The sequence below is a fragment of the Leptidea sinapis genome, chromosome 17 (assembly GCF_905404315.1).
Source record: "Leptidea sinapis chromosome 17, ilLepSina1.1, whole genome shotgun sequence".
Taxonomy (NCBI): Eukaryota; Metazoa; Arthropoda; class Insecta; order Lepidoptera; family Pieridae; genus Leptidea; species Leptidea sinapis.
In genome coordinates this window covers 7,476,329-7,501,498 of record NC_066281.1, presented here as the reverse complement: position 1 = coordinate 7,501,498, position 25,170 = coordinate 7,476,329, and the positions used below count along the sequence as shown (strand labels likewise).

Below are 25,170 nucleotides of genomic sequence, written 5' to 3'. Positions count from 1 at the left end.
TCCAAAATCTTACTCTCAATATAAGCTAATGAAATAAAATATATTTCAACTGTTTTATCTTGTATTGTTGCTGTTGGGTAATTCAAGATGTTGAAATTAAAATGGTGCAAATTCTACTTACTTAGAACTAGGAATCATAGAATGTGACAGTACGAAATACCAGCTGCTTAAAAAGAGAGGCAATTTGACATGACAAGAGAGTCAACAAATGAGTTTTGATAATTAGATTACCATCTTTATTTATGGACTCAAACAGCAAATATTTACAAAAAATATCAATTTCCCAAATTAAACACAAGGTATTAGTTTCTATTGTAACAACCATATTGAAATATGAGTAAGTAAGATACAAAGTATAACAAGGGTTCAATGAATAATAACATAATATATAATATGAATGACTAACATACCTACATAGGGTTGAATGTAAAAAATACAATTCAACTCATGTAATTTTCACTATATCTAAAATTATACCAATTATAATTTATTAGAACTTCTGCATGATTGTAAAAAAAATGGTTAATTATGAAAAAATATTTTTTTAAATAAAAAGATCTTTGTGCTTCATCTTTAAGTATAAGATACAGTTGATTGATAATCATTAAAATAAATTTGGGTACACCTTTTTTTTTGGAATAAGCATATTCATACAAAATTATTGATTTACAAGGACCATTGAAGTTGTCAATTTATTTATATTTTTTATAGAGGATAATATCTATCTTTATATCACATCCTTTGGAGGTGTTATAAAATGTATTGAATTTGAATACATATTCTGTTCAACATTCAAGATACTAATATCATTATGTACACCACCAAACATAATTAATTCACCATTGCCCTTCACTAATGAGTACATTACTAATTCTTCAGGAGCTCCATTCATTTCTCCTAAACGTGGACATAGCCATGACACATAGTTCGATGAATTGCCATTAACAATAGTAGAAATATCTAAGACATGCATCGCTAGGGTGTTCCGTTTAGGTTTCTTTACAGTTTGTTGCCGGGGTGGTGGTGGGATAGGTTGCTCCTCATCAACTCTTGCTTCTAATCTGTTCTCTAAATGAGCTATTTGCCTTTGATTTATCAGATCATTTTCGGGAGGTGTATTTTGTGTCGAGTCACAAGAAAATGCAGCCATTCTATATTTATTGGCTTCTTGTAATTGTCGTACAATTTTCATTCCTTTATTCTGAAAAAAAAAAACTTGTGTATGTTAGGTATAATACTCTTAAAGATTGTTTAACATCAAAACTACATGGCATATATGTAATATTAAAAACAAAATGTTAGAGAAATATAAGTACATACTACTGAGGTCATCTGTACCTTATTTTTATTTCTTCTTAATGTTAATTCTCTGCTAACTGAATCTGAGTTAGTTTCTTGACTAGAATGTGCATCATTAGTATCCATATTATCACCTAAGTTAGGGTTTGAACTTCTGTGTCCATTACTGGGGCCCGCTCTAGGCTCTGTTGGCTGGTTTTCATGGCCTTGCCTATTTTGTTGTTGTCTTGGTAGCACACCTCTCCTACCATTAATGTTTTGATCTCTATCTAAAGGTCTTAGTAAACTTTGTTGTATCCTAACTGAAACAGGTGCTCCTTCAGGTCTACTCAAATTTGAGAGTCGAACAGCTGATGTTACTAATGGTTTTGGTGTATTCCACCCATTTCTGCTTCTGCTCAAACTTACAACTTTATCACCAACCCTACAAGCCGGATTACACCAAATGTTCGCTGAAGCCCATTCATTATTTTTTACTGATATCTCTTTCCATGTCCAGATTGGTCCCTTCATAGTTAGAGTCCAACAGTCACTATAGACAAACCGATTATGCAAGGTCTGCACACCACCAAGCAGCATTAAGTGATCACCATCTAACCTGATCAATGATTGTGCATATCTAGGTGATGGTTGTGGTTTTGTTGTCATTTGCTTTCTCCAACTTAATGTTAATATATCCAGTACCCACACATCATTTGAGCATTGTATTTGAATATTTACAGCAGCTGCCATAACCAGCCCTCCAAATACAATCATTTCATCTCCTCTTATACAAGCTGAATGCCCAGCCATAGGTGGTGGTGGATTACTGGCATTTGTAAGAATCCATTTATTGGATCTGACACAATAGAAGTGAATATCATTGAACATGGTCACATTTTGATAGTACTGAGAGAGTGAAGGATATGTCCAGCCTCCAAAAACAATTAACCAGTCCTTATAATTAACCATAGATGTGTAGGCTTTTGGTACTGGATAAGTTCCTGTTGCCAAGGGTCTTATCCACTGTCTCTTTGATAAATCAAATCTCCACAAGTCATTAAATGAGGTAGCATTTGTAGTACAGCCACCAAACACATACATGCTGTTTTCATGGACACAAGCTGCATGGGAAAATCTTTTTGTTATTGTAGGGATTATATCATTTGATGTAACATTTTTCCATAAAATGTTGAATTCACCAACAGCTTTCATCAATTTCAATGATGTCTTTCTTAGAACATCTGAAATATACCGATACATATTTAGTTATTTGTAATATAACGAAGGTCTGAAATATTTGTGAGAAATAAGTTTAGCATACTTTGTGCACAATGACACCAACGCCTGCAAACAATCTTACAATTTTGCAGATCTTTGTATGGTGGCAAGAAACCTAATATAAACTCAAGTACTTCATCAGGAAGGTCTTCAATCCCTATTTGAATAGTTTGTAACTTAAACGACTCGTGTATGAGTTCCATATTTAGAAAACAAGAAAATGAAACATTGAAATTAAAAATGTATTAAGTTAAGAATAAGAACAGGATTGATTAGTTATTAGTTAACAATGGATCATAAAAGTTATTAAGTTAAATAAAATAGTATTTACTATTCGTGTCTTATTTTTACAATTTTTATTTTTAATTCTCATACATATTGTGGTTTGACTAGTATAAATCAGTGTCAAATGTCAACTGGTGACATTTTTTTTCTTTGGCACTGCACAATATGCATATTCAGCCTTTTAAAAAACGGGGAAATAAGTTACTCTACAAATAGCAAAAACACGAATTCAAGAACAAAGCGTATGAAGTTTAGAATCCATAAAAATATACCTAGAAAAGACATGTCGATAAAACTTTGAATGCACAGTGAAAGGGTATGTACCAAACTTAACCAATAAAAATTATTATACTTGTTCATTTGAAGTAAAACTTCAATACGCACGCTGGACTTGGGAAGTAAGCTGGTGAACGCGTGACGAACTCGTTACGAGAAGTTTGATCGGGCGAGTGGCCGAGTGGTTCGTTTGCGAGATTGCTAGCCTTACGTGAACGGTAATTTCTTGATGATTGAAGTGAAACTTTAAGAACCGCGTTACGAACGATACGGGGAGTGAGCTGGTGAATGTGTGACGAGAGCATTACGAACTTACAGTAGCGTTACGTGAACGATGATTTCTTGATTATTACGTAATTTCATCGCGTTCTTGAATAATTTTATAAATTAATATTTTGTTTTATTTCAGTCGTGTGGTCTAAAGCTCACTCGTATAATTAATTTTTGAAGTGAAACTTCTTTAAGAAGAGGAGGAGGTTTCTGTTCTAGGGAGAGTGCGATTGACACCGATTGTGGAAGAGTATTTTTTACTCTCGGGCTTCCCTACTAGCCTTGTATCTTGCAACCTGCACGATATAAGGCTATAAGGATATTTTTTAAATCCAAGATGGCCGCCGCGCAAATTTATGATTTCAACATTATGAATATCGAATCCGAGGTTCTCGAGGATGCAGAGAGAATTTTTAAGTTAAATACATTGTATTGGATTTATACCTTTTAATAAAGACTATTATTATTATTTATCCAAGAAGAGGTAGAGGGACGTTGAGACCGATTGAGAAAGGGCGAACGTAGCATGACGCACATCGCACCTCTACTAAGTAGAGCATCTTCCCTACTAGAGTTATATCGTACAGGTTCAGCGCACGGCCGCGAAAACGTAGAACATCTTCCCCATTAGCTTTGCATCGTGCAGGTTTAGCGCGCAGGTGTGAAAAAGTTTATCATCTTCCCTACTAGCGTTTTATCGTGCAGGTTTAACGCGCAGATGTGAAAAAGTTGAATATCTTCCCTCCTAACGTTGTATCGTGCATATCTAATAATTTCTAATATTGACAACAACATTGGGCTTAGAGAACAGATTAGAATAATTGATATAAAGATGTTTAATTTCTGACATGTGTACTAAGTACGCATGGCATTTTTTATTTATTAAAAAAACTAAAATTAAGGCACTTTTGATGTTCTAGTCTTGTCCTGACATACACTTTATTTGTATAATATTTTCAAAAAGAGTTTTTCATAAGTTGAATAAATCAAAGGACAAATAAGACGCCAATCGCATCTCTCCCTGGCCACAAATATATTATTATTTATTAAGTCAACACTAGCTTATGTTTGATGCGTAGTATTAGGGGTAATGCTGCTGATATTGATTCTATTTTGTGCTGCAGAAAATAGGTGTTCGTGCAATATATATTTCCAAAAGTATTGATTTCTGATCTATAATCATCTATTCTCAGTAAATTTACCGTAATCAAAATAAACGTAATATAAAATAGTGACAGCGAGAAAGTTGCCCTAAAATAGATGTAGTTTTTGTTGTTGTAGTTGTAGTTGGGAGCAGGATAGTTACACCGTATGTATTATCAATTAAAAATGTTTTACCTAAATATTTTTTTTATGAAAATAAGGGGCGAGACGAGCAGGACGCTCAGATGCCGATAATTAACTATAATTAAAAATAGGATTTTTGAGTACCTAACCCAAAAATCCTGAGAGATTACAGTTGCGCTCGTCACCTTGAGACACAAGATGTTAAATTTGATTTGCTAAGTAATTGCACTAGCTACGGTGCCATTCGGATCGAACCACAGTAATGTTTACACATTACTGCTTCACGGCAGAAATAGGTGCAATTGTGGTACCCATAATCTAGCCGGCATTCTGTGCAAAGGAGCCTTCCACTGGTAAAAAATCAATATTAAAAATATTTTATGTTTAAAATAAATACATTGACTTGGCAATCGCTTAAAACAATCTGATTTATTATAATATGTATTACCTTTGATATACATTGTGTTTTCACGCGATTGCTGAGTTAATCTATTTATTTTTATGTATTACAGATTTTCAATATTGATATGATCACAATAACATGTTGTTAGGTTAGCTAATTACGTAATAACTTAAGACAAAAGAACCCTTATGTACGGACTGAATAAATGGTAGAAGAACTGAGTTGCAAGACTTGGTTTGTTTAATTTTTGATGGCATTGTTTATTTACAAGAGGTTGGCTATTGATAGAGCTGTCTGCAGCCCTGCCACCGGTAGCTTGGCTATGGCTCCGCTGCCTGCGGCACTATAAGATTTTATGATATTTCATAATAATTATCATTACCAAACATATCTTGGGTATAAAGGGAAATTTTAATCATACTAAGACAACACCTACGACTACTCTGACCATCTTAATATAATATATAAATTACGTGACACGTTGTTTGTCCGCGATGGACTCCTAAACTAATTTTAAGGGCCACTTCAACTACTTCTATAGTGCTAAAGTGTATTGATTGATTATTGATCTCTACATATTCTGTGGTGCTGTTGCTAGACACTATTGCTAGACCCTGGTATATACACAGACGTCACATGAACTAGGTGTGCAGCAACGCTCCTACGATTCCTCTGGTTTTGCTGGAGAGTGTGAGCAGCGGTGATCTCTTACCTTTACGCTCGTTTGTTCTCCTTTTTGTATAAAAAAAATTTACAGATATAGTGGAGAGCGATTAGTATGAAGCGAGGCTATCTAGTTTTATAGTAATTCTGGGTCTGCGCAACTAAATTTATTCGGGGCTTAAAATGGAATTTAATGACGACTTAAAAATAAAATCACGATGACAAGTCAACATAAATTAAAATATATAACAATAATCAGTTTAAAAGAGTTCGAATTTACCTAATTGTAATGTAACTTACGAGTTATAGCGTGCAGGTGCAAAACTAACAACAAATTTTATTATTATTTATTAAGTCCCTGAATCCGGACCATTAAATTGCATGAGTGTGTGTGAATTATACATGTAAGAGTATTTGGCACGTCTTTTTATTGATATGTTAGGTCTGCTTCCCTTTTATACGTGTGGGTATATAGTGTATTATCTATGGCTAGACCTTCGGGCTTCGAACCACATTCGAACGAGAAAAAAAAAGTTTGAAAATAAAACATGAACGACTGGTTGAATAAAAATGTATTTTAATATTTGAATTAAATTGTGTGTAATCAACTAATTTAAAGTATTGCGGTTGGAAAATAATTACAGACTATAATAATTTGCACATTTTCCGTGAGTAACTTGTTGGCCTTAACATTTTTTGGCTTCGTGAGGTAAGCAAATCTAAGCTCGAATGCAACTCATAACTAAAGAAATATATTACAAGACAAATGTGTTTGAACTATCATGTCAAAGCAAGGAAAAAGGAAAATATCTGTAGAGTTGCCGAAATCTAAAGATTTATCAAATAGACCGAGTGTTTTTGAACGTCTCGGTACTAAAAAATCAAGTGGAAAAAAATCTGAATATTGTCGTCAATGGGCACAGCACGGTACATGTGCTTACAGTAAAAGTTGTAAGTTCGCATCTACTCATACATTAATAAGTCCATCAAAACAGAGAGCAACAAACAAAGATGACCTTAAACGAATTATAAAAGATGACCCCAAAAGCCGGTTGCATTCAACTGTTGTTGTGAGAAGTGGAAGGAGCCCTGATGGTGATATAGATAACTGGGACCAAAATGATTTGGAATATGCTGATACAGATGTATTGGAAAAAAGGAGGCAACAACTCCAAAGGGAATTAGAACTACAATTTAAAATGGAATCTGGTAAAGACATGGCCAAAGATAAGAAAAAAGTTGTGTCTAGTTCCTCATCATCAAGAAGTTCGAGTTCTTCTAGTGCATCCTCTTCATCTTCAGAAGGAAGTTCTTCCTCATCTTCTTCCTGCAGGTATAGTTTAAGTTTTTATAATAGGATTCATAACATCCATATCAAAACAGTTATTCATAATAGGATTAAACTTATTAGAAATTCACATAGTGAACATCAAAAACTACCGCATTTATGAATTTATATCTCAGATCTAGGAAGATAGTCAAAGTCAAAAAATCTTTATTCACTGTAAAACATAAGTTCTTTCATGCAAGTCAGGATGAAGTACAAAAGTTACAATAGCATTCAAATGAGTATAACAATATTCATTAACAAAATTTAGAACATTAATTCCAACTATCTTTATCATTCAAATAATCTTTCACATTATAATAGGTCTTAGATGTTAATTTATTTTTTACTATACATTTAAATTTATTAATAGGTAATATTTTAATATTATTTTTTAGTTCATTATAAAACATAACACAATCCACTTTAAAAGGTTTAGCAATTTTACGGAACCTAGTAGATGGAATTGTGACTTTATGTTTGTTTCGAGTATTGACATTATGTACATCACTATTCTTTTTAAATTGGCTAATATGTTTATGAGTGTATAGGAGGTTCTCGTATATGTACTGGCAGTGTACTGTCATAATATTAATTTCACTAAACTTTTCTCTCTATGAATCCCTTGAACACATTTTATAGACTGCTCGAATTGCCCTTTTCTGCAGCACAAATATGTTGTCAATATCTGCAGACCTACCCCACATTGTAATTCCGTAAGACATGACACTATGAAAGTTGCTGAAATATTCAAGTCTAGCTGTTTCAACATCTGTCAGCTGCCTAATTTTTTTTATCGCAAATACTGCAGAGCTTAGTTGATTACATATGTTTTTATATGAGTTGTCATTTCTACTACATCAAGTTTGTCATTTTTGACTTTTATTGGTTGGTGCTTTATATTTGGAAGTGTAAACCTAATACATTTTGTTTTCCTTACGTTTAAAAGTTATTTTTTTTATATTAACTGGCTCGGTCGACTGAATGTCGACGATTCGGCCAACATCAAGGTGGAGAGATTTTTTATTTTAATTTAGCTGATTGAAGTATATAAAGAGCTGATTTAAAAGGAAATGATCGGTTGATATAGTTGTTTCTTTTTGTGAACTGAAGAATAGACAACAAGATTTAGTATGGTTACTAATAAACACCCATAATACTAACTACCTTGTTAGTATCTAATCTAAGTTTAAGGGAGAAATGTGTGTATGTAAGTAGGAATATGTGGCTAATAGAAGCGTAGAAAGTATGGAGGATAGAAATAACAAATTAATATTATTGCGGGAAATAAATTTGTAAAGAATCTTTATGAAAGTGGGATGGCATAAAGTAAGAAGAAAAGGGATCATACATCCGTCATTCATCCTTTGGTAGAAGGTCATATAAAGTAATTGACAATTTAGGGCAATAGAAAAAAATATGTTCAAAATACCTTCCTCAAGGCCACATTCACATATAGAATGGTCCCTTACCTGCATCTTGGCCAAAAATACTGGGGAACAGACAAATCCCAAGCGAAGTTGTATGATGACAGAAGTGAAAAGTTTATTTTGAGGAAAGAACCAGGGCTTAGAGGGGATAAAGGGTTGGATAGAACCATAGAATTTACCTTTAGTTTGTTTTGTGGTTTGGCATAAAGCATTCCATGAATCAACCAGAAAGGGTTTTGACATAGCTCGTAGATCTTGAGGAAAACAATAATTAAATTTTAATGTTCCAGACGGAATTGCGTCTTTAGCGCACGAGTCTGCAATTTCATTGCCAGTTATCCCTAGATGGCTAGGTATCCAAGCTAATGCAACTTCTATTCCCATTATGTGACATCTGTACAGGGATGCCTTTGTTCTTAAATTAATTCTTGTCAACCTGACAGGAATGTTTTTGCTCGCGTTTTATTTTAAATGACAAAGATGTGTTGTCAGTAAATAGTATAATATCATATTTCTTTTGAATAAGATATGGTAAATCATTGACATAAACCAGGAACAAATTGTTTAATATTGGCATGTATATTATTTAAACCAAAATTTTCCCATTTTTTTGGTTAGTACCAAATACACTTTTTGCAAAAAAACAGGCACCTAGGTAAATAACCTGTTTAACTGGCATCTTCAGATTATTTCATAATTCGAGGTAGGTAGAGTAGTATTCTTGTATCATTATAATACTTTAATTCAATTCCATTAAATTTTTGTGATATGGAGTGTCGCTGCACCAGTTGGGCGCAAATTATTTCGGCTATGTCGAGGGGAATTGAAGTGACACATTATGAATTGTATGAATGTATGAATTTAATTTGGATAATTTATAAATTATAAATAATAATATAAGCAAAAAGCAGTTTCTGTCAATTTCAAATTTGGACAAAAGAAGGTAGACCTCAAATTTGGACAAGTACCTATTTTCCAATGACCCTCCAGTGTGAGGTCAGGTCCCCGCTTTTTAGGTTTCGACCGCGGTTTATCCCATTCTTGCCGCTCAAAACCATTATCACACACTTAGCATCCTGGCAGGATGATCCTTTTGATGTAGTGTGGGTTATTTCAAGGAATTTTTCGACCAAAATGTTATTTCTAGCACCGTGTTGCCAGGTAACGGCATCATAGCAAATCCATGTTAAATACTGGAAACACTCATGTCACTCTTTACTCTTGTGTTGTGAGAGAGCATGTGTGTCGGTATTCACTTGTAATAAGGTGTTGCCCGTATGATTGCTTCATCATGACTTATCATGAAATTAATCATTTTATATAAAAAAAATAGTCTGGGAATGCTTTTCAAATACCCAATTTATTCATAAAGTAAGCTAAATACTCTAAACAACTTATTTATTGTTACTCTTTACCCATAATTCATGAAATGTGTTGATCCTTTTAGGGACACTAAAAGAAAAGGAAAAAAGAATAAACTGAAAAGGAATTCTAGTTCTTCATCTGAGGGTGATGTTCCTTCCAAAAAGAAATTAGTTAAAAGTGATTCAGGTAAAAGAGATAAACCCGAAATAAAGAAAAGTAGTATTAAAAAGGATGAACGATTTTCAAAAAAAAGTGAAGTTGCTAAGAAAAAATCTCTAACAAAAACAGCACTCGGAAAAAAGTCTTTATCACCAGCAAAAAAATCTGGAGGAACGCCGCCAATTACTTCGAAAAGCCTTCTATCGAAAACAGTGTCAAAGCAGAGTAAATCCCCACTAAAGAAAGAAAGAAATAGAAGTAATTCGCCCCAGTCTACTAGAGATCGTGAGAAAGATAAAGATCGAGCTAAAGAAAAAGATAAGGATCGTGAAAGTCATCGTATAAGACGCAGTAGATCGCTCAAGAAGGCAAGATCGAGATCTCCAAAAAAAGAGGTAAGACGTAAAGAAAGTTCGGAACGGAGTAGACCAGTTTCCCCAAAAAAACTAGTACGCAAAGAAGGCAGTACTGATCGACACAAGAAGAGATCCGTGAGTAAAGAACGCGATCGTCGTAGGTCTATTGAGAAAAAAAAAGAAAAGCACGAAGAAAAGGAGAGGAATGACCGTAAAGAGAGAGTTCGGGAGCGTAATAAAGATGTGAAAAGAGATGATAAGCGGAGAGGGCGAGAAAGAGGTTTGGGTGGTGGAAGATTAGATAAAGGCTTAGAAAAACCAAGTAAACCAATGCAAAGGTTACTTCCACGACCTGAAGAAAGACTAGCTGCCTTAGCGGCAATATCCAACCGGTCCTTAGATATTGATAAAAATTCATCTAATTCTAAAGATCGTCCAGAAGGTCACCCTGATCGAGGAGTAAGGAAGCCAGAAAAATTCGAACGAGATAGATCAATTAAGCGGGATAGAATGGACAGTGTAGATAGAGAACAAGGAGACTACGATTTAGGTGGAGCTCGTCAGTATGATCAGGGTCTCAATGAACGTTATGATCGAATGGATGATCGCTATGATGATAGGCCCCGTGACGGTGAGAGGTCGCCTGGATATATTCAAGCCAGAGATAGGCACTATGATCCCGGATATGATATGCCCGGTCCCTCTAGAGGTTACCCAGATGATGATAATAGAATGTATGGAGATTCTTTGGCCGATTCCCGTGGCGTCGATGTGGGTAAGATCATTTTTATTTTTTTTACTAAATCTTTGACATATAACGAATGGATAATTATTTTTTCTCAGTCAAATGAAGAAACATATATGGTCATAGTTGCCCCGTTCGTTTTGATACAAGTAATTTATTTTATTTTTTACAATTTAAGGTTATGATGACCGACGACGTGAGCATCGAGAACGATCTTGGGAGGGCAGATCTGGCTCAATAGATCGGGATCATGGTTACCTCCATCATAAAGAATGGGATAATGAAGACTATCGGGGCTCAGGAGATTGGGGGAGAGAAAGACATTGGCCTGAATCCCAAGTAATTTATTCTTAAAATTATAAATTTTTACATAATATATTTGTTGCACGTTTATTGCACACCACTTATGTAATAACAAGTTTGTTGACAATTTTTGAATTTGTTTGATACCTATATTTAAAAATAATTTCGCTTTAGGTTAAATTGTATTACGAGTACTGGAACAAACCAATAGATTATAAAGAACAAACTTACCAAAACACCTGCCTAATCCTATCCCATATTTTCCTTGGATGCCCCAGCCCTCACTTTGGTATGAAATATGTGTATCATTAGTATGTTGAATAATGCTTGATTGATAATTCAACTATTTGTTTACATTGTAGATGGGCGAGTGGGGTGACAAAGAGCAAGAAATGGAAGGTTGGCGCCATCGTGGCCATTTGGGTGTTAATCGTAACCGCATGCATGGTATTATTGCTAATAGAACGCTAACTACAGCTTAACTACATCAGTTATAATTTTCTCATTACAATGTTCAACTTATAGATGATTATAATCGTGGAGCTAGGATGGATCACGGACGCAATGATGGTAACAAGCGACGGGGGCCGCGAAATGAACAAGAGCCAGTTAAAGAAATAGCCGCTCAGGCAGTGACTACTGCTGTAACAGAGGAAGCGGATATCGATGAAAAGCCCATACCAGATGACCTGAGTGAAATAAGTGATGATCCTGATGATATTCTCGAACGGGAAGATGTGAGTTTTTTATAACTTTTAGATTACAAAAAGTAGGTGGTGGTTCAGAAATTCGTTTTTATTTTTGGATTTTGGTATATTCAGCATCATTACTCATACATAAGTAACATGAGATGATTACTACCATATTATTAAATTGGTGAAGATTGATATGTGAATACAGATAGTTAAGCGAAAGGTACACTTTCAGATTACATCTGATGTATCTATTTGACGAGGAGTTGAGAAACTTCCTAGTAAAACAATTTGTCATGAGACTATACAATATTATTATAACGATAATTTAATATCCCATATCCACCTGAGTGAATTACCGTCTTCAAATTACGCGGGAATTGATTTTAAGTAATGTGTTTTTTGTTGTTTACATAAATTGTAAATACAACTTCATTGTCATTCCACTTCTTATTTTATGTGAAGTTATAATTATGTTGGAACTCGATTTAAGATGCTTGACCAGAATTTCGATGATGATAGCCAAGCTGAGAAACCCGATCGTGAACCAATAAAAAGCAAACCTGAAACTGCAGATAAGGAGAACACTCAGGTAAAAATGATTAACAAATTATTTAATATATATGTTTATTATTAATGTTTAGTTTTTGATATTTAATAAGAGATTTTAAATAAAAATATTTTAATTTGAATTTCCTTTGTTCTGCTGCTAAACACGTGGTACGTCTAGTCGCTATAAGATTCAAAAAGTCCAAATATTTATTTAAATTAGGCTACTTTGGAATGAAAATATGCAAGGGTTGTTACAAAATCTTGCTGTAAGAAAAAAAGGTACTAATATGATAGTAAATTTACTAAGTAGCAATGTGGTCTTTTGGGGACACTATCACGGGAATCAGTGAGACACATTGGAAAGGTAGCGGCCACTTTGACTCAGAGAAACATACCATCTATTTCTCCGGCAACGATAAAAGTAGCTTTTCGGGTGTGGCTATTGCGATCCCTAAATTATGTAAAAACTCGGTGCTTGGATATCACCCAATTAATGATAGAATTATTTCCATTAAACTTAGCGCATCACCGACCCCACTCAACATAAGTCTATGCTCCTACAAGTTCTGCCAAAGATGAAGAAGTAGAAGACTTCTATTGTCAACTTGAGTCTTCAATAGCTAAGATCCCCAAAAGAGAGCTATTAATCATCATTGGGGACTTTAACGCCAAGGTGGGAAACACCACAATGAATACGGGCATACGACATATTGTTGGGAACTATGGCCATGGTGTTCGTAACCCAAGGGGTGAACAACTCATGGAGTTTGCAGCCGATAACAACATGGCCATAGCAAACACGATGTTCAAACACCATCCTAGACGCCTATATACCTGGACCTCCCCTGATGGCAAACACCGCAATCAGATAGATTACATATTAGTGAGAACCAGATGGAAAAGTTCAATTGCCAATACACATACCCTTCCCGGTGCTGATTGTCATTCCGACCATCAACTGCTCATTGGGAACCTGCGATTGAAATTGCAAAGAGCAAGACAAATTAAAATGGCTAGAAGAATGGAGGTGAACGATCGAAAGTCACTAACCACCTCGATACAGAACAGACATGCCGCATGGAGAGCAGGTATCGGAAACAATGACTCTAACTACTTGTGGATCTCGGCAAAAACATATATTGTGGAGGCGATTGCTGAGTCACAACCGAAAACCGTCTTACCAAAACGACAACATTGGATGACGGAAGAAACCTGGCATTTGGTTGAAGAGCGCCGAAAACTTAAAGCCAGTGGTGCTAGCAATACGAAGCTAAATGCCAAGTCAGCTATCATACAAGCTGCTTGCCGACGTGACCGCAATAACCATCTGAGTAAGATATGTCATGAACTGGAACAGCACTCCGACAAATATCAAACCAAAGATCTGCATGATAAGGTGCGATACATAACACGCCAATTTAAACCTAAGACGTGGGCTGTTGAGGACTCCGCTGGGAATACGGTTACGGAGATAAAGGATATCGTGAATGTGTGGAAGGAATATTGTCAATCATTATTTTCCAATAATTTGGTACTAAGCTTCACATGTTCTCCCCACAACATACTTGACCGTGAACCCGACATCATGCGGGATGAAGTACGAGCAGCAATTACACACCTCAAATGCAATAAAGCCAAAGGTTGTGATGAGATCCCAATAGAAGTCCTCAAAGCGATGGGAGAACCTGGAGTTGATATTTTATATACCATCTGCTGTAAAATATGGGAGACTGGAATATGGCCTGACGATTGGTCAAAATCCATTTTCATTCCACTGCACAAAAAAGGGTCCACCAAGAAATGCATCAACTACCGACTCATATCCTTGATATCTCATGCAAGTAAGGTGATGCTCCACATAATTAATACAAGGCTGTTGGCCTACCTCTCAAGGCAGATTGCACCCGAGCAAGCCGGATTTGTTAAGGGAAGAGGCACTCGGGAACAAATTCTTATACTGCGTCAGATTATTGAGAAGGCCAGAGAATTCAATACAACCCTTTACATCTGCTTTGTGGACTTTCGCAAAGCATTTGACACGGTCATATGGACACACCTTTGGAAGATACTTGCGGAAATGGGTGTACCATCCCATTTAATAGGTCTATTGAGGAGGTTGTATGAGCACGGTACTGCAGCGGTACGAGTGGATGATATCCTTTCAAGCGAATTCAAGACTGAGGCCGGTGTACGACAAGGATGCATCTTATCGCCATTACTCTTTAACATCTACACAGAGTATATTATGCGCATTGTCTTGGAAGATTGGAACAAAGGAATATCTGTTGGGGGACGCGTGATAAATAACCTCAGATACGCTGATGATACTACCCTTCTCGCACAGACTAGAGAAGATATGGAAAATTTTCTAAACCGTCTAGAAAGTACCAGTCTCCAATTCGGACTTATTATTAACCGAGACAAGACGAAGGTGATGATAGTAGACCGGGCCGAACAAATTGGAACCAACGTACCCTATATAGCCAACTGTGAAGTGGTTCAGACCTATATTTATCTTGGTTCTACTATATCAAGTACTGGAGGATGTGGCGACGAGATCAGACGACGGTGCGCCATCACCAGGTCTGCAGTGGAACAACTGGGAAAGATTTGGAGGGACAGGAGGATTACCAAGAAGACTAAAGTCAGATTGATGAAATGCCTTGTGTTTCCAATCTTTCTCTATGGAGCCGAAACTTGGTCTCTGAGACTGCAGGACCGCTGTAAAATCGATGCATTAGAGATGTGGTGCTGGAGACGCCTCCTAAAGATCCCGTGGACGGCATTTCGCACCAATGTATCCATCCTCAAAGAGCTTCGTATTAAAGACAGACTATCGTCAATTGTGCAACTAAGAATACTGAAGTTCTTTGGTCACGTCTCTAGAAATGAGAACTCGATGGAGAGACTGGTAGTTCAGGGCCAGGTGGAAGGCAAGAGAGCAAGCGGTCGATCGCCAACCCGCTGGATAGACGCCATCACAAAGGCTACTGAGTCCACCATAGTCCAGTGTACTCGCAACGCCTCTAACCGTCAGAAATGGAAGCACATGGCCAGGAGATCTACCCTCAGAAAGGATGTTGACCCACCGAACACTCCACCATGTACCTCGTCAGCGCAACAGGACCACTCTGACAAGAGTGTCCGACTAAGAAGAATGTGGTCTTGTGGCTGATGTACGCCTAAATAGGAGTACTGATTTGCAATCGAATGAATCTGTACGACCAGACGGCGCGTGCAGGGTGGGGCGCCGCTCTTCATTACCGCGCCCCATCGTTGCTTATAGTTGAGTCACAATTTCTGTTGGTGTAAGATGTTGGTTGGTTAACCTATGCCAATCGTATGTTTTCAACTACAAATCTCATTCTACCATCCAACACCATCATTTGTCTGTCTGTTAATGGGCTCTATATACTCTATATAAACAGCAATAGTTAGGCAGCTGAAATCTTTACAGTTTGTTACTATTACCGACATAGTAAATAAAAACCAATAAATCGAATTCGAAAATGAACGCCATACAAAGGAAAATTGGTTTTCTCTGAAGTCGGTTTACGGACGATATTTTACATTTAATAATTACATATTATATTCATTACTTTGGAAAATAAATACTATTTTTTTTAAAAGACGTTACATAGGAACTTACCACAGTCTTCCGGGACCATGCTATGCATATAATCGATGTATCTAAATTAAGTTTTAATTGCACACATTTTCATTCTTTCCAAAGTATTTTATTTCATGTATACTCCCGCGTTTACCTGTTTTTTTTTATTGAAGGATACTAGAAGCGGTTGTGATGACAAGGAATCTCAAGATGGTAAGGATGATGATGACGTTGCTAACTTGGACTTTGAAGAAATATCTGATGGGGAACTCGAAGAAGAAAAAACCAGAAGTAAGCAACAAATTCATTTATAATTACTAATAATTCAAATTTGGAATCGTAGTACACTATTGTATGGAATAAACCGGCAGCTATTTATTAACGTTTTGTCCGAGCGTTTTTTTATATGATGATATCTAACCTCTATTTAATTTAAATGCCGCCTGAATAAGTTATTTCAGCACTATTATAGTATATTTCATTACGAGTGCGGAAAGCCTGTCATTGCAAAGAGTTCCGACAAATGTCTACCCGAGCCGAGGCGCAGCCGAAGGTGAGGATTGACAGTCGGAACAAGTTGCAATGACGGTTCCGCACGTGTACTGAACAACTATTTTTAATACAGTTGCGAAAAAATTAAGCAATTTAATAGCATAATAAAAACACAATTAACTCAACTAAGTAATCATTTAGTCCTTATAAAAGTTATAAGAAATGAAACCTAACCTAACTCATTGAATAAAATCATTAAATCTGATATTGAAAGAAATTAGTAGCTTCTTTTGGTTTTTTCTTTTTAATAGACATTATTTTGACAGTTGGGAAAGAGAACGCACGAGTTCGGAAAAGGTAAAGAAAAAGCTCGAGCATGTAATAGCCCACATCCCTAACGCTAAACGTTCCTTCAATACGCCACTTTTTGAGCAAATGTTTTAAAAATATTGTTTTGATCATCTGTATACAACTATATAAGAGAATTCCACCTATGTATTCATTCATCATGGTATCTCTGGAATTATAAGGCGTAGAGTTTTGAAATTTGGTATTCCTTTCGCCGAGGTTTTGTAGAGGTCAGGTTATAGTTAATAAACAAGCATCTTTCTGTTTTAATTACCGATTTTTTAAGTAATCATAATAATCACAATTTTGTTCACGAATCCTCCTTACACAAACAATAAATTTGAACAAAGATTGATGTATACAATGTACGGTCATTTGTATTTAAATAGTTTATTTTTATTAGCTCTCATGAAGTAGGTATTCAACATTTAAATTTTCAATGTTGAACACGATTTGTATATTGGACGCAAAACATATCAAACTTATTTGTTATATACTACAAATAATGTTAAATACTTTTGTTTAAAACGAGTGGTCAGTGAGTTTCTTGTACGTTTTTCACATAGGGTCAACCATCGACTTAACTGAACATAATATTGTGAATTTAGTCAATCGAAAAATACCATTCTAAAGCTCGTTTAAGCAGAATAACAATAATTATTTCATTTTTAATTAAAAGTTACAATTAGAGATACATTAGATTAAATTTATATTTATTTTTTGGGTTTACCGATGTCAAATTTCTCAGGTTATATTTTTTATATATAGGTCATCATTACTTACGTATAATAATTTTCAGCAGGTCTTGGTGATGCTCTAGGAGTAGATTGGGCAAGCCTAGTTGCAGATGTCAACCGTCGTGAACAGAAACCTCCAACAGGTGGGGCTAGAGATCGTTGGAGACCAGAACGGGTGCTAGCCCGTCTTGGATTATCATTAAACATGGCTGGAAAAGAAAAAGTGCAGCAAATACTGGAAAAGAATGCGCAAATTGTAGAGAAAGAATCACAAGGGGACAGCGGAGGGAAATTGGTGACAAATGGCAAGCATGATGAGGATGAAGAGAAACCTAAACCTGTTCTGCCAAATGTTGATGAATTACATCCTGTGGCTGCTATCCAGGTGCTTAATTTTTTAATATTATATGTATTCTTTGGAGTTTTATATCATCAATGGTAGCATATTTATAAACAGAATACTTATCTATTTTGAAATGTTGTTGCAATCCACTCTTTACTATATTTTGTTGAGAAGTTATGCTTTGGAAAATTAAGCATTTTTGAGACATACATTAGAATTGGAATCAAACCGGGGTTGACTTTATGACATATTCCCCAGTAAAGAAACACCATCTTATCTATATGTTTTATTGAACAAGAGATATTATTTTATGATTTAGTCAACAGATTTTATTTTAGTTATTTATAAAAAAATGTCTAGGTTGATCTGAATATAAAATATTTCATTTTTTTATGTTGAGTCACTTATAGAAAAATCTTATTACAAGTAAGAGATTATGATTATTTAAATTAAAGGAAAGCTTGGGTATGAATTGCCCTGAAGGATTTAAGCTTTTAATTACTCTTCATAAAATATATTAATATTTATGAATTATGCAAATTTAAGCAATATTGTGGTCAAATTGTAAGTGGAGGTATTTAGTGACTATTGCATAATATTTTTTCTCTATTTTTTTGAATTCTAGTGACAGGCCTCGTTATGTTGGCTTAAATGCCAATGATTGTGGCGGTGACGTGGAGCGGGTCTTTCCTTTCCCCAAAATATGCTCTAGGGAGGCGATGGCTGTTCCATGCCTCATGCTCGTGAACGGTCGCTGGTAGAGCCTGTTACCAGAAACTCTGCATCATGTTTTTAAAATTATTTTATTACATTTCTTATAATCAGTAATAAAATGGTCGCATTATACCTTTATTTATTTACGGTGTATTTGAATATGCAATGCAATAACTCTTGTGTTTTTTCTTATTAATTTAAATTTACTTTTTTTCACTTACTCATATAAGGCATTAGGTATTTGGCGTTTGATTGTTTTTTATTCATCATTTAACAAAAACCATGTGGTTCCTGTGAGCTATGTTTTAAAGATCGATGTTCTAACATTAAAAATAATTAATCAAATTAAATATTTAATCATTATTATTTGTAAGAAGTGAATAGTTTAGCAATTCTGCGCCTGCATTGGCAAATACTTATTAATAATGAAATATATCATTATAGGCATTATACCAGTGGTGGTAGCATGGGGGCGAGGAATGAAATGTGATCTATGAATAAAATGTGATTTTCTATTTTCGTGGTATAGCGCCGGACATTTATTAATTATTAATTAATCATGATTTTTTTACAGGTGGCTCTAGAGAAGCGAAAACAACAGCGCGGCGTTCTATTTGGAACAGGATGCGAAGTGACCCGCGGTTTGAGCGCCAGACGTGACCTGGTATTAAGGCGATACTTGTGTAACCTTCCGGCCACGGAACGCACTGGCCAGTCGAGGGTTACACCACAAAACTCACTTTTCAAAGCAGCGCAAGCCCTATTGATGCAAGCACCAGTGACTGGCTGACAAAGGATTCAATATTCTTCACGTTTGAGATGTCGAAGAAGCATACATTACTGATAATAATAAACTGTTATGTTATTGTGAGTGCTGGCTTATGATAATGATTTTCATAGTGGTCAAAGAATATGTACACGTACAGAAGTCTCACTCCGAAAAATCAATTAAAGAAATAGATACTCTTGTGATCATACAATAAGGTGCAATACAGATTGCACAGCGCTATTAACCTCTTCTTATTCACCTAAATGTTGCCTCTCTTTCTATCGCATGACACCTACCTCTTCTGACGACATTAGGGTAGTCTTCTTTACCTAAAACTGTACCTAGCTGAGATTTTACTATAATATAGGTGTGTAATATCAATATTCTTTCGTTGTCAAACTTACATTAGTTGCAGATAGTTTAATGTTTGTGTTGGAAGACCACAATATAGTCAAACATACTTAGTATAGGAAATAAATAGGAAGGTATCATGTACGGTAATTTCATTACAATAATAATCACTTTAACTGAGATTGTTTCAGTGTCTTTAGGAAGCTTAAATTTTTTTGGATCGCATAAGATTGATCGGACTGGTACATACTTGGTGACGAAAAAGCTCGCGCGTGAGTCACTGTGGCCTGCGCGTGTACTTACGATTTCGATAACTACACAGGGAGTGAGACAGGCCTGTAGTGGTTTAGATTGAGTACTTGTATACTTAACCAAATTAAAGTAAAGATGATAATATGGTTATGGTTGTATTAAGCGCTAGCTTTAGACCTTAGAGATATTATTATTATTAGTTAGGTAGTATTGGCTTTCCACACCCTTTGGTTGATGAGAAGCAGGGGTGCCATAACTTTATTCGGAGCAGCCTAGCTTCTGAAGACAATAGAGTTATATTTTTTATTGCATTGTGGTGCCCATTGCTACCTGGCTTTGAGAGTGATCCCAATTCTCGTTTTATCAGTGTTGTTAATAGTTTGCATTCAGACATTATGGTTAATATTAATTTATAGTGTGTGTAATTATATTATTACTTAGTAATTTTCGATTAATACAAGTATCACATATAAAAATAGAATAAGTACTTTTTAGATTATATGAAATTTGTAAGGATCATAACATTTGGAACATTTTGACTTCTTGCAGTCCTCAGGAAGAACACATAAATTTGAATGAGATAATAAATGGCATTGACATTGTAAAAATACTGCCAATAATGATTTTATTTTTTATTTGTGAGAAAGTATTTTTTTTTATCTAATGTGTTACTATTGTCAAAGCATGTAATAATATATAATATTGGGAAATAATTGAATATTGAGTCAAGGTAATAATAATATATTTAAAATGTACATCAATTTAATAGTGTAGTATATATCATTGTCATTTTATTAAAATTTTCAGTCATAGTTTGTTCAATAAATATTTTATCATCACTTTTATAATAAAAATGATAAATCAGCACCAACATCATATTTAGTCTTCATTTCACTCCTGAAATAAAACTCAGTCTTATTAGATATCAGATTAGCTTTAGTAATTTATCCTTAAAAGATAAACAACTTATATCATTGTGAAGGACTTATAGAAATGATCCCACCAAACATATTTGTTTTGTATCTGAGAGATTAAGCAGTTTTTGATGAAAGTTTCCAGCAGTATTCATTTTTCTGACATCTTCAACAATTATTATCAATTTTTAAACATCATACACATAACTTTAACATATTGTACACAAGCCCTCAGTCCTCATCATGAATGAATCACTCCTTATTTTAGTGAAAACTATACTTAAATCAGTTCAGTAATTTTTGAGTTTATTGTGAACAGAGAGATGCTGTAGGAGACTTATTTTATATAGAAGATAATATATTATTATGTATACAGTAAAATTTAGATTTAACATTTTTTCATAAAATATAATAATGCAGATACTTACTTTTGAAATAATACAGCCCCTGAAATACCTTTCAGTGTGAGTTGGTTTGCATTCACATGTAAAATACAACCTTCATGCATACCCAAAACTGGTTTTGCATGAGACATTTCCATATATTCTCCTATCCTTTGATCCCTAGTTTCGCCTTTATGAGTCTCATCTACTTTGTCAATATAGTGTGGATTGATATTGAATGGGACAATTCCAATAGCTTCAAATGTTGGTGGATATATGATTGGCATATCATTTGTAGTATGAATGCTTATTGTAGCAACATTGGTTCCAGCACTGCTGCCCATGTAAATTAAACTTCCATCATCAACTTTATCTCTAATAATATTTACTAAATTTTTCTCATACAACCTATGCAAGAGTAAGAATGTATTGCCCCCTCCAATAAATATTGCCTTTGCTGAATTGATTGCATTTGCAGGATCTGGAAATGTGTGAAGTCCTTTTACAGAAAATCCCCAAGGATCAATAACATCTGCAATTTTTTTAGTGTATCCATTAAAATCATTTTGTGCATAAGGTATAAATATTAATTCACGTACATTATTTCTGAAAATGAAAAGTTTTTAATGCAGTACAGTTGAATAATAATAGAAAATACATAAGACAAATAATAATAAATAAGACAAACAAAAAAATAATAAGTAATAAGTATGTGAATAATACATAACATTGTTGCTAAATATCATTCACTGGAACTATAGTGTACATAAAAGAATAAAATAAAGAACAGAGACTATTTCCTTACATTGATAAGAAGTTACAAATTTCTTGTTTTGCAAATTCTAATAAACCATATCCATGGCAATTTGATGAGGAGAGCAGAAGAGCTTGTCGCTTCGATTGCATTCTAATGGTCGACAATCCACTTTTGGCAAGCATTCAATAAACTGATTATCTAGTCAGCAAGTTTCAGCTCTAATCAGACTTATCAGTAGTGTGATATGATAAATAAATACATTAATTTCAAGTAAAGTAGCCTTATCACCAAATCATTCAAGTTTTTATAGCTTGTTAATAAATAACACTGTTAAAAGATAATAAATAATGTTATGTATATACAATATTGAATTAACATATTACATACTATACTGATAAAGCACCTATCAACAAATTGCTGTCAAGCTGAGCTGTCAAGTCACAGGTGCCATTTGTTTTGACTAGTAGGTGTGCTTTGACATACTGACAAGTCTCAATGTGACGTCATTAGAGTTGAGACGTAGGTACTAGGCAAAATGCAATACTAGGTATGACGGTGACTGTGACTCAAAAGTAACAGCGATAAATACCTGTTACAAAATATATTATTTTATTTTTACTATCTGTGATAATATACTAGCTATTGTAGTGAGGCTAATATTTTTCGTTGTTTGGTGTAACTTGTTAGCGCCATCTATACGTATTACATACTACTTTCTCTTGTGGTAATTTCGAATTTCAAAAGTTCTGTTTAGGTAAAGCTGTACAGACCTATTAATTATTTTTATAGTTTTGATGTAATAAAAATAATCATTATACTTTCGTATTCATTATGTTTCAATACTACCTATGCTTAAACAGTGATCCTTATCTAGTACACACTTAAAATGTGCCCTTATCATACGAATAATTCAACAATAAAGTAGAAATAAACATCATAAAAATATATTATTCAGTAGGTATAGTACCTACATTACCAACATAGTTTTTTTCTTTCGAAGAGGTGAGCCGTATTTTCCTGCTCGTAGGCACAATATAACTGTGAATAAATACGATTACGAAAAATGATATCAGAGACAGGGTCTTCCATTTGAAATTTACTTAATATTTTAATTAGGTACCTACCTATCTTATTTTAACAATAGTTAAATAAATGTATGAGAGTGATGTATCTATTATTTACAAATCTAAAAGAAAAATATTCAGTAAACAATAAAAGTAAACAGGGTTTTTCTTATCCACATATTTTAAAAGAATAGTTGAACCATAATTATTTCATTACCTATTGAATTAAAAATAATATAACAGACCTACAAATCACACAATTATAGCTGTATCAAAATACTGTTAAAAAATACCTACTAAATACTTCTAATTATTTGTTCAATAACAGGTATTACTCAAATATCAGTTGCTACTAAAATACTAGCTGTTATTAAATACTTGTTCAGTAACAGTTGTTATTAAAATACTAGTTGTTCAATAACAGGTGTTACTCAAATAACAGTCGTTACTAAAATACTAGGTGTTATAAAATACTAGTTGTTATAAAATACTTGTTGTTACAAAATACTCCTAATACTTGTCACTGTTATTTTTGATATCTTGTCACAGTGACAACCAGTGATATTTTAATACCTGTTACAAATACCTGTGACAATAAATACGTCTCACCCCTAGCCGTCATTAATAGGTGTTAGATTAGAGTATAAACACCACAGAACAGGTTAAAAACATTTTATCTCAACTTTTCTGTGATAAACACCACAGAAATATCGTCGGTAACTTTATAAGAAATAGAAAGAACAAACGATATACAACCTAGGCTGAGATAGAACTGGACAAAGCTATTGATCTTACCTCTCTATCGCGTACCCCACTTTAATGGTTGTCACAATGTCAACATTGCGACAAACAAACAAGAGCTGTCATGTCATTAGTAGTATTTTTGTGATTATGTTTTCAAACATATTTGATGTGATGTAGGGATTCCTTTAAGGATATTAAAGTCATGGTTGGGTGTAATGTGTCTGGCTGCTAAAGCCCTAGTTAATATAAAAATCTACACGTAAATATTACTTTTCACCTAACGTTTTCAATATAATGTGCAACAAGCTCGTCACAAAAGAATTTTATATTAAATATTCTTTCCAAAAGTATTAATTTTTATCCATTTTCAGTAAATTTATTGTTATCAAAATAAACCATAAAACAGTGACAACGAAAATGATGCTATAAAATAGATGCAGTTTTACACAAGTTATGGGGTAATGATTTGTTTGAGTCATGTTTTTATTCAATTTTGTTAAAATAACATACAGCAGTTATTTATTATTTATATTTATTTACAACAGTATTTTTGTAAGGAGTTAGGAAATAAGGTTGACATATTTTGTACGTTTTCCTATAATTGACAATAAAACAAGGGGCATGATAACAATGTTTAATGAAATAATAAACAAAATTATTCTATTTCAAGTTTCTATTAGATCCAATAATAAAAAAACAATGCATAAATGCAATAGGACGAACAGATTTATGGATAACAAGTATACAGGGTGTCCCAAAGTTATGGGACATGAAGGGAAAGTACCTTAAATATCGAAGATAGGCTATTTTACTAAAAGAAGACTTTATGTTATTTTTAAAAGTTAGTTATTCTGCATTCAGAGATTTTCTAAAAATTACTTGCCTCGTCTGGGAAACGAACCAACTAAAATGAAAAAAAAAACCCCTACTCTTATGATGCCAATTGAAAGAATGGCCAAAAACTAATAACTCTTCTTAAGTAACATAGTATATTACTAACTTTTAAAAATAACAAAGTCT

The 25,170-nt window shown here is 34.2% G+C and overlaps 3 protein-coding genes across 4 annotated transcripts; 1 reads left to right on the top strand and 2 right to left on the bottom strand.

Moving 5' to 3' along the window:
- Positions 1-43: 43 nt before the first annotated feature.
- Positions 44-2,933, bottom strand: LOC126969197 (F-box only protein 42). The gene is made up of 3 exons (XM_050814515.1): positions 2,603-2,933; positions 1,339-2,522; positions 44-1,201 (listed from the first exon to the last, which is right to left on the bottom strand). Exons 1-3 carry the CDS (start codon positions 2,760-2,762, stop codon positions 728-730), a joined length of 1,818 nt encoding a protein of 605 aa, XP_050670472.1. The 5' UTR covers positions 2,763-2,933; the 3' UTR covers positions 44-727.
- Positions 2,934-6,243: 3,310 nt separating this feature from the next.
- Positions 6,244-21,164, top strand: LOC126969149 (uncharacterized protein DDB_G0284459-like). 2 transcript variants are annotated; one of them, XM_050814474.1, is made up of 9 exons: positions 6,244-7,076; positions 9,948-11,155; positions 11,304-11,464; positions 11,791-11,875; positions 11,954-12,165; positions 12,614-12,712; positions 16,456-16,573; positions 17,925-18,244; positions 19,491-21,164. In XM_050814474.1, the coding sequence occupies exons 1-9, from the start codon at positions 6,526-6,528 to the stop codon at positions 19,704-19,706; spliced, it is 2,970 nt and encodes a 989-aa protein (XP_050670431.1). In that variant the 5' UTR covers positions 6,244-6,525; the 3' UTR covers positions 19,707-21,164. The 2 variants fall into 2 exon arrangements, with proteins under 2 accessions (XP_050670431.1, XP_050670430.1); XM_050814473.1 differs by having other exon boundaries at positions 6,246-7,076; positions 17,922-18,244.
- On the bottom strand, positions 21,014-22,747 carry LOC126969150 (probable alpha-aspartyl dipeptidase). The gene is made up of 3 exons (XM_050814475.1): positions 22,391-22,747; positions 21,631-22,191; positions 21,014-21,185 (listed from the first exon to the last, which is right to left on the bottom strand). Exons 1-3 carry the CDS (start codon positions 22,522-22,524, stop codon positions 21,131-21,133), a joined length of 750 nt encoding a protein of 249 aa, XP_050670432.1. The 5' UTR covers positions 22,525-22,747; the 3' UTR covers positions 21,014-21,130.
- Positions 22,748-25,170: the final 2,423 nt, after the last annotated feature.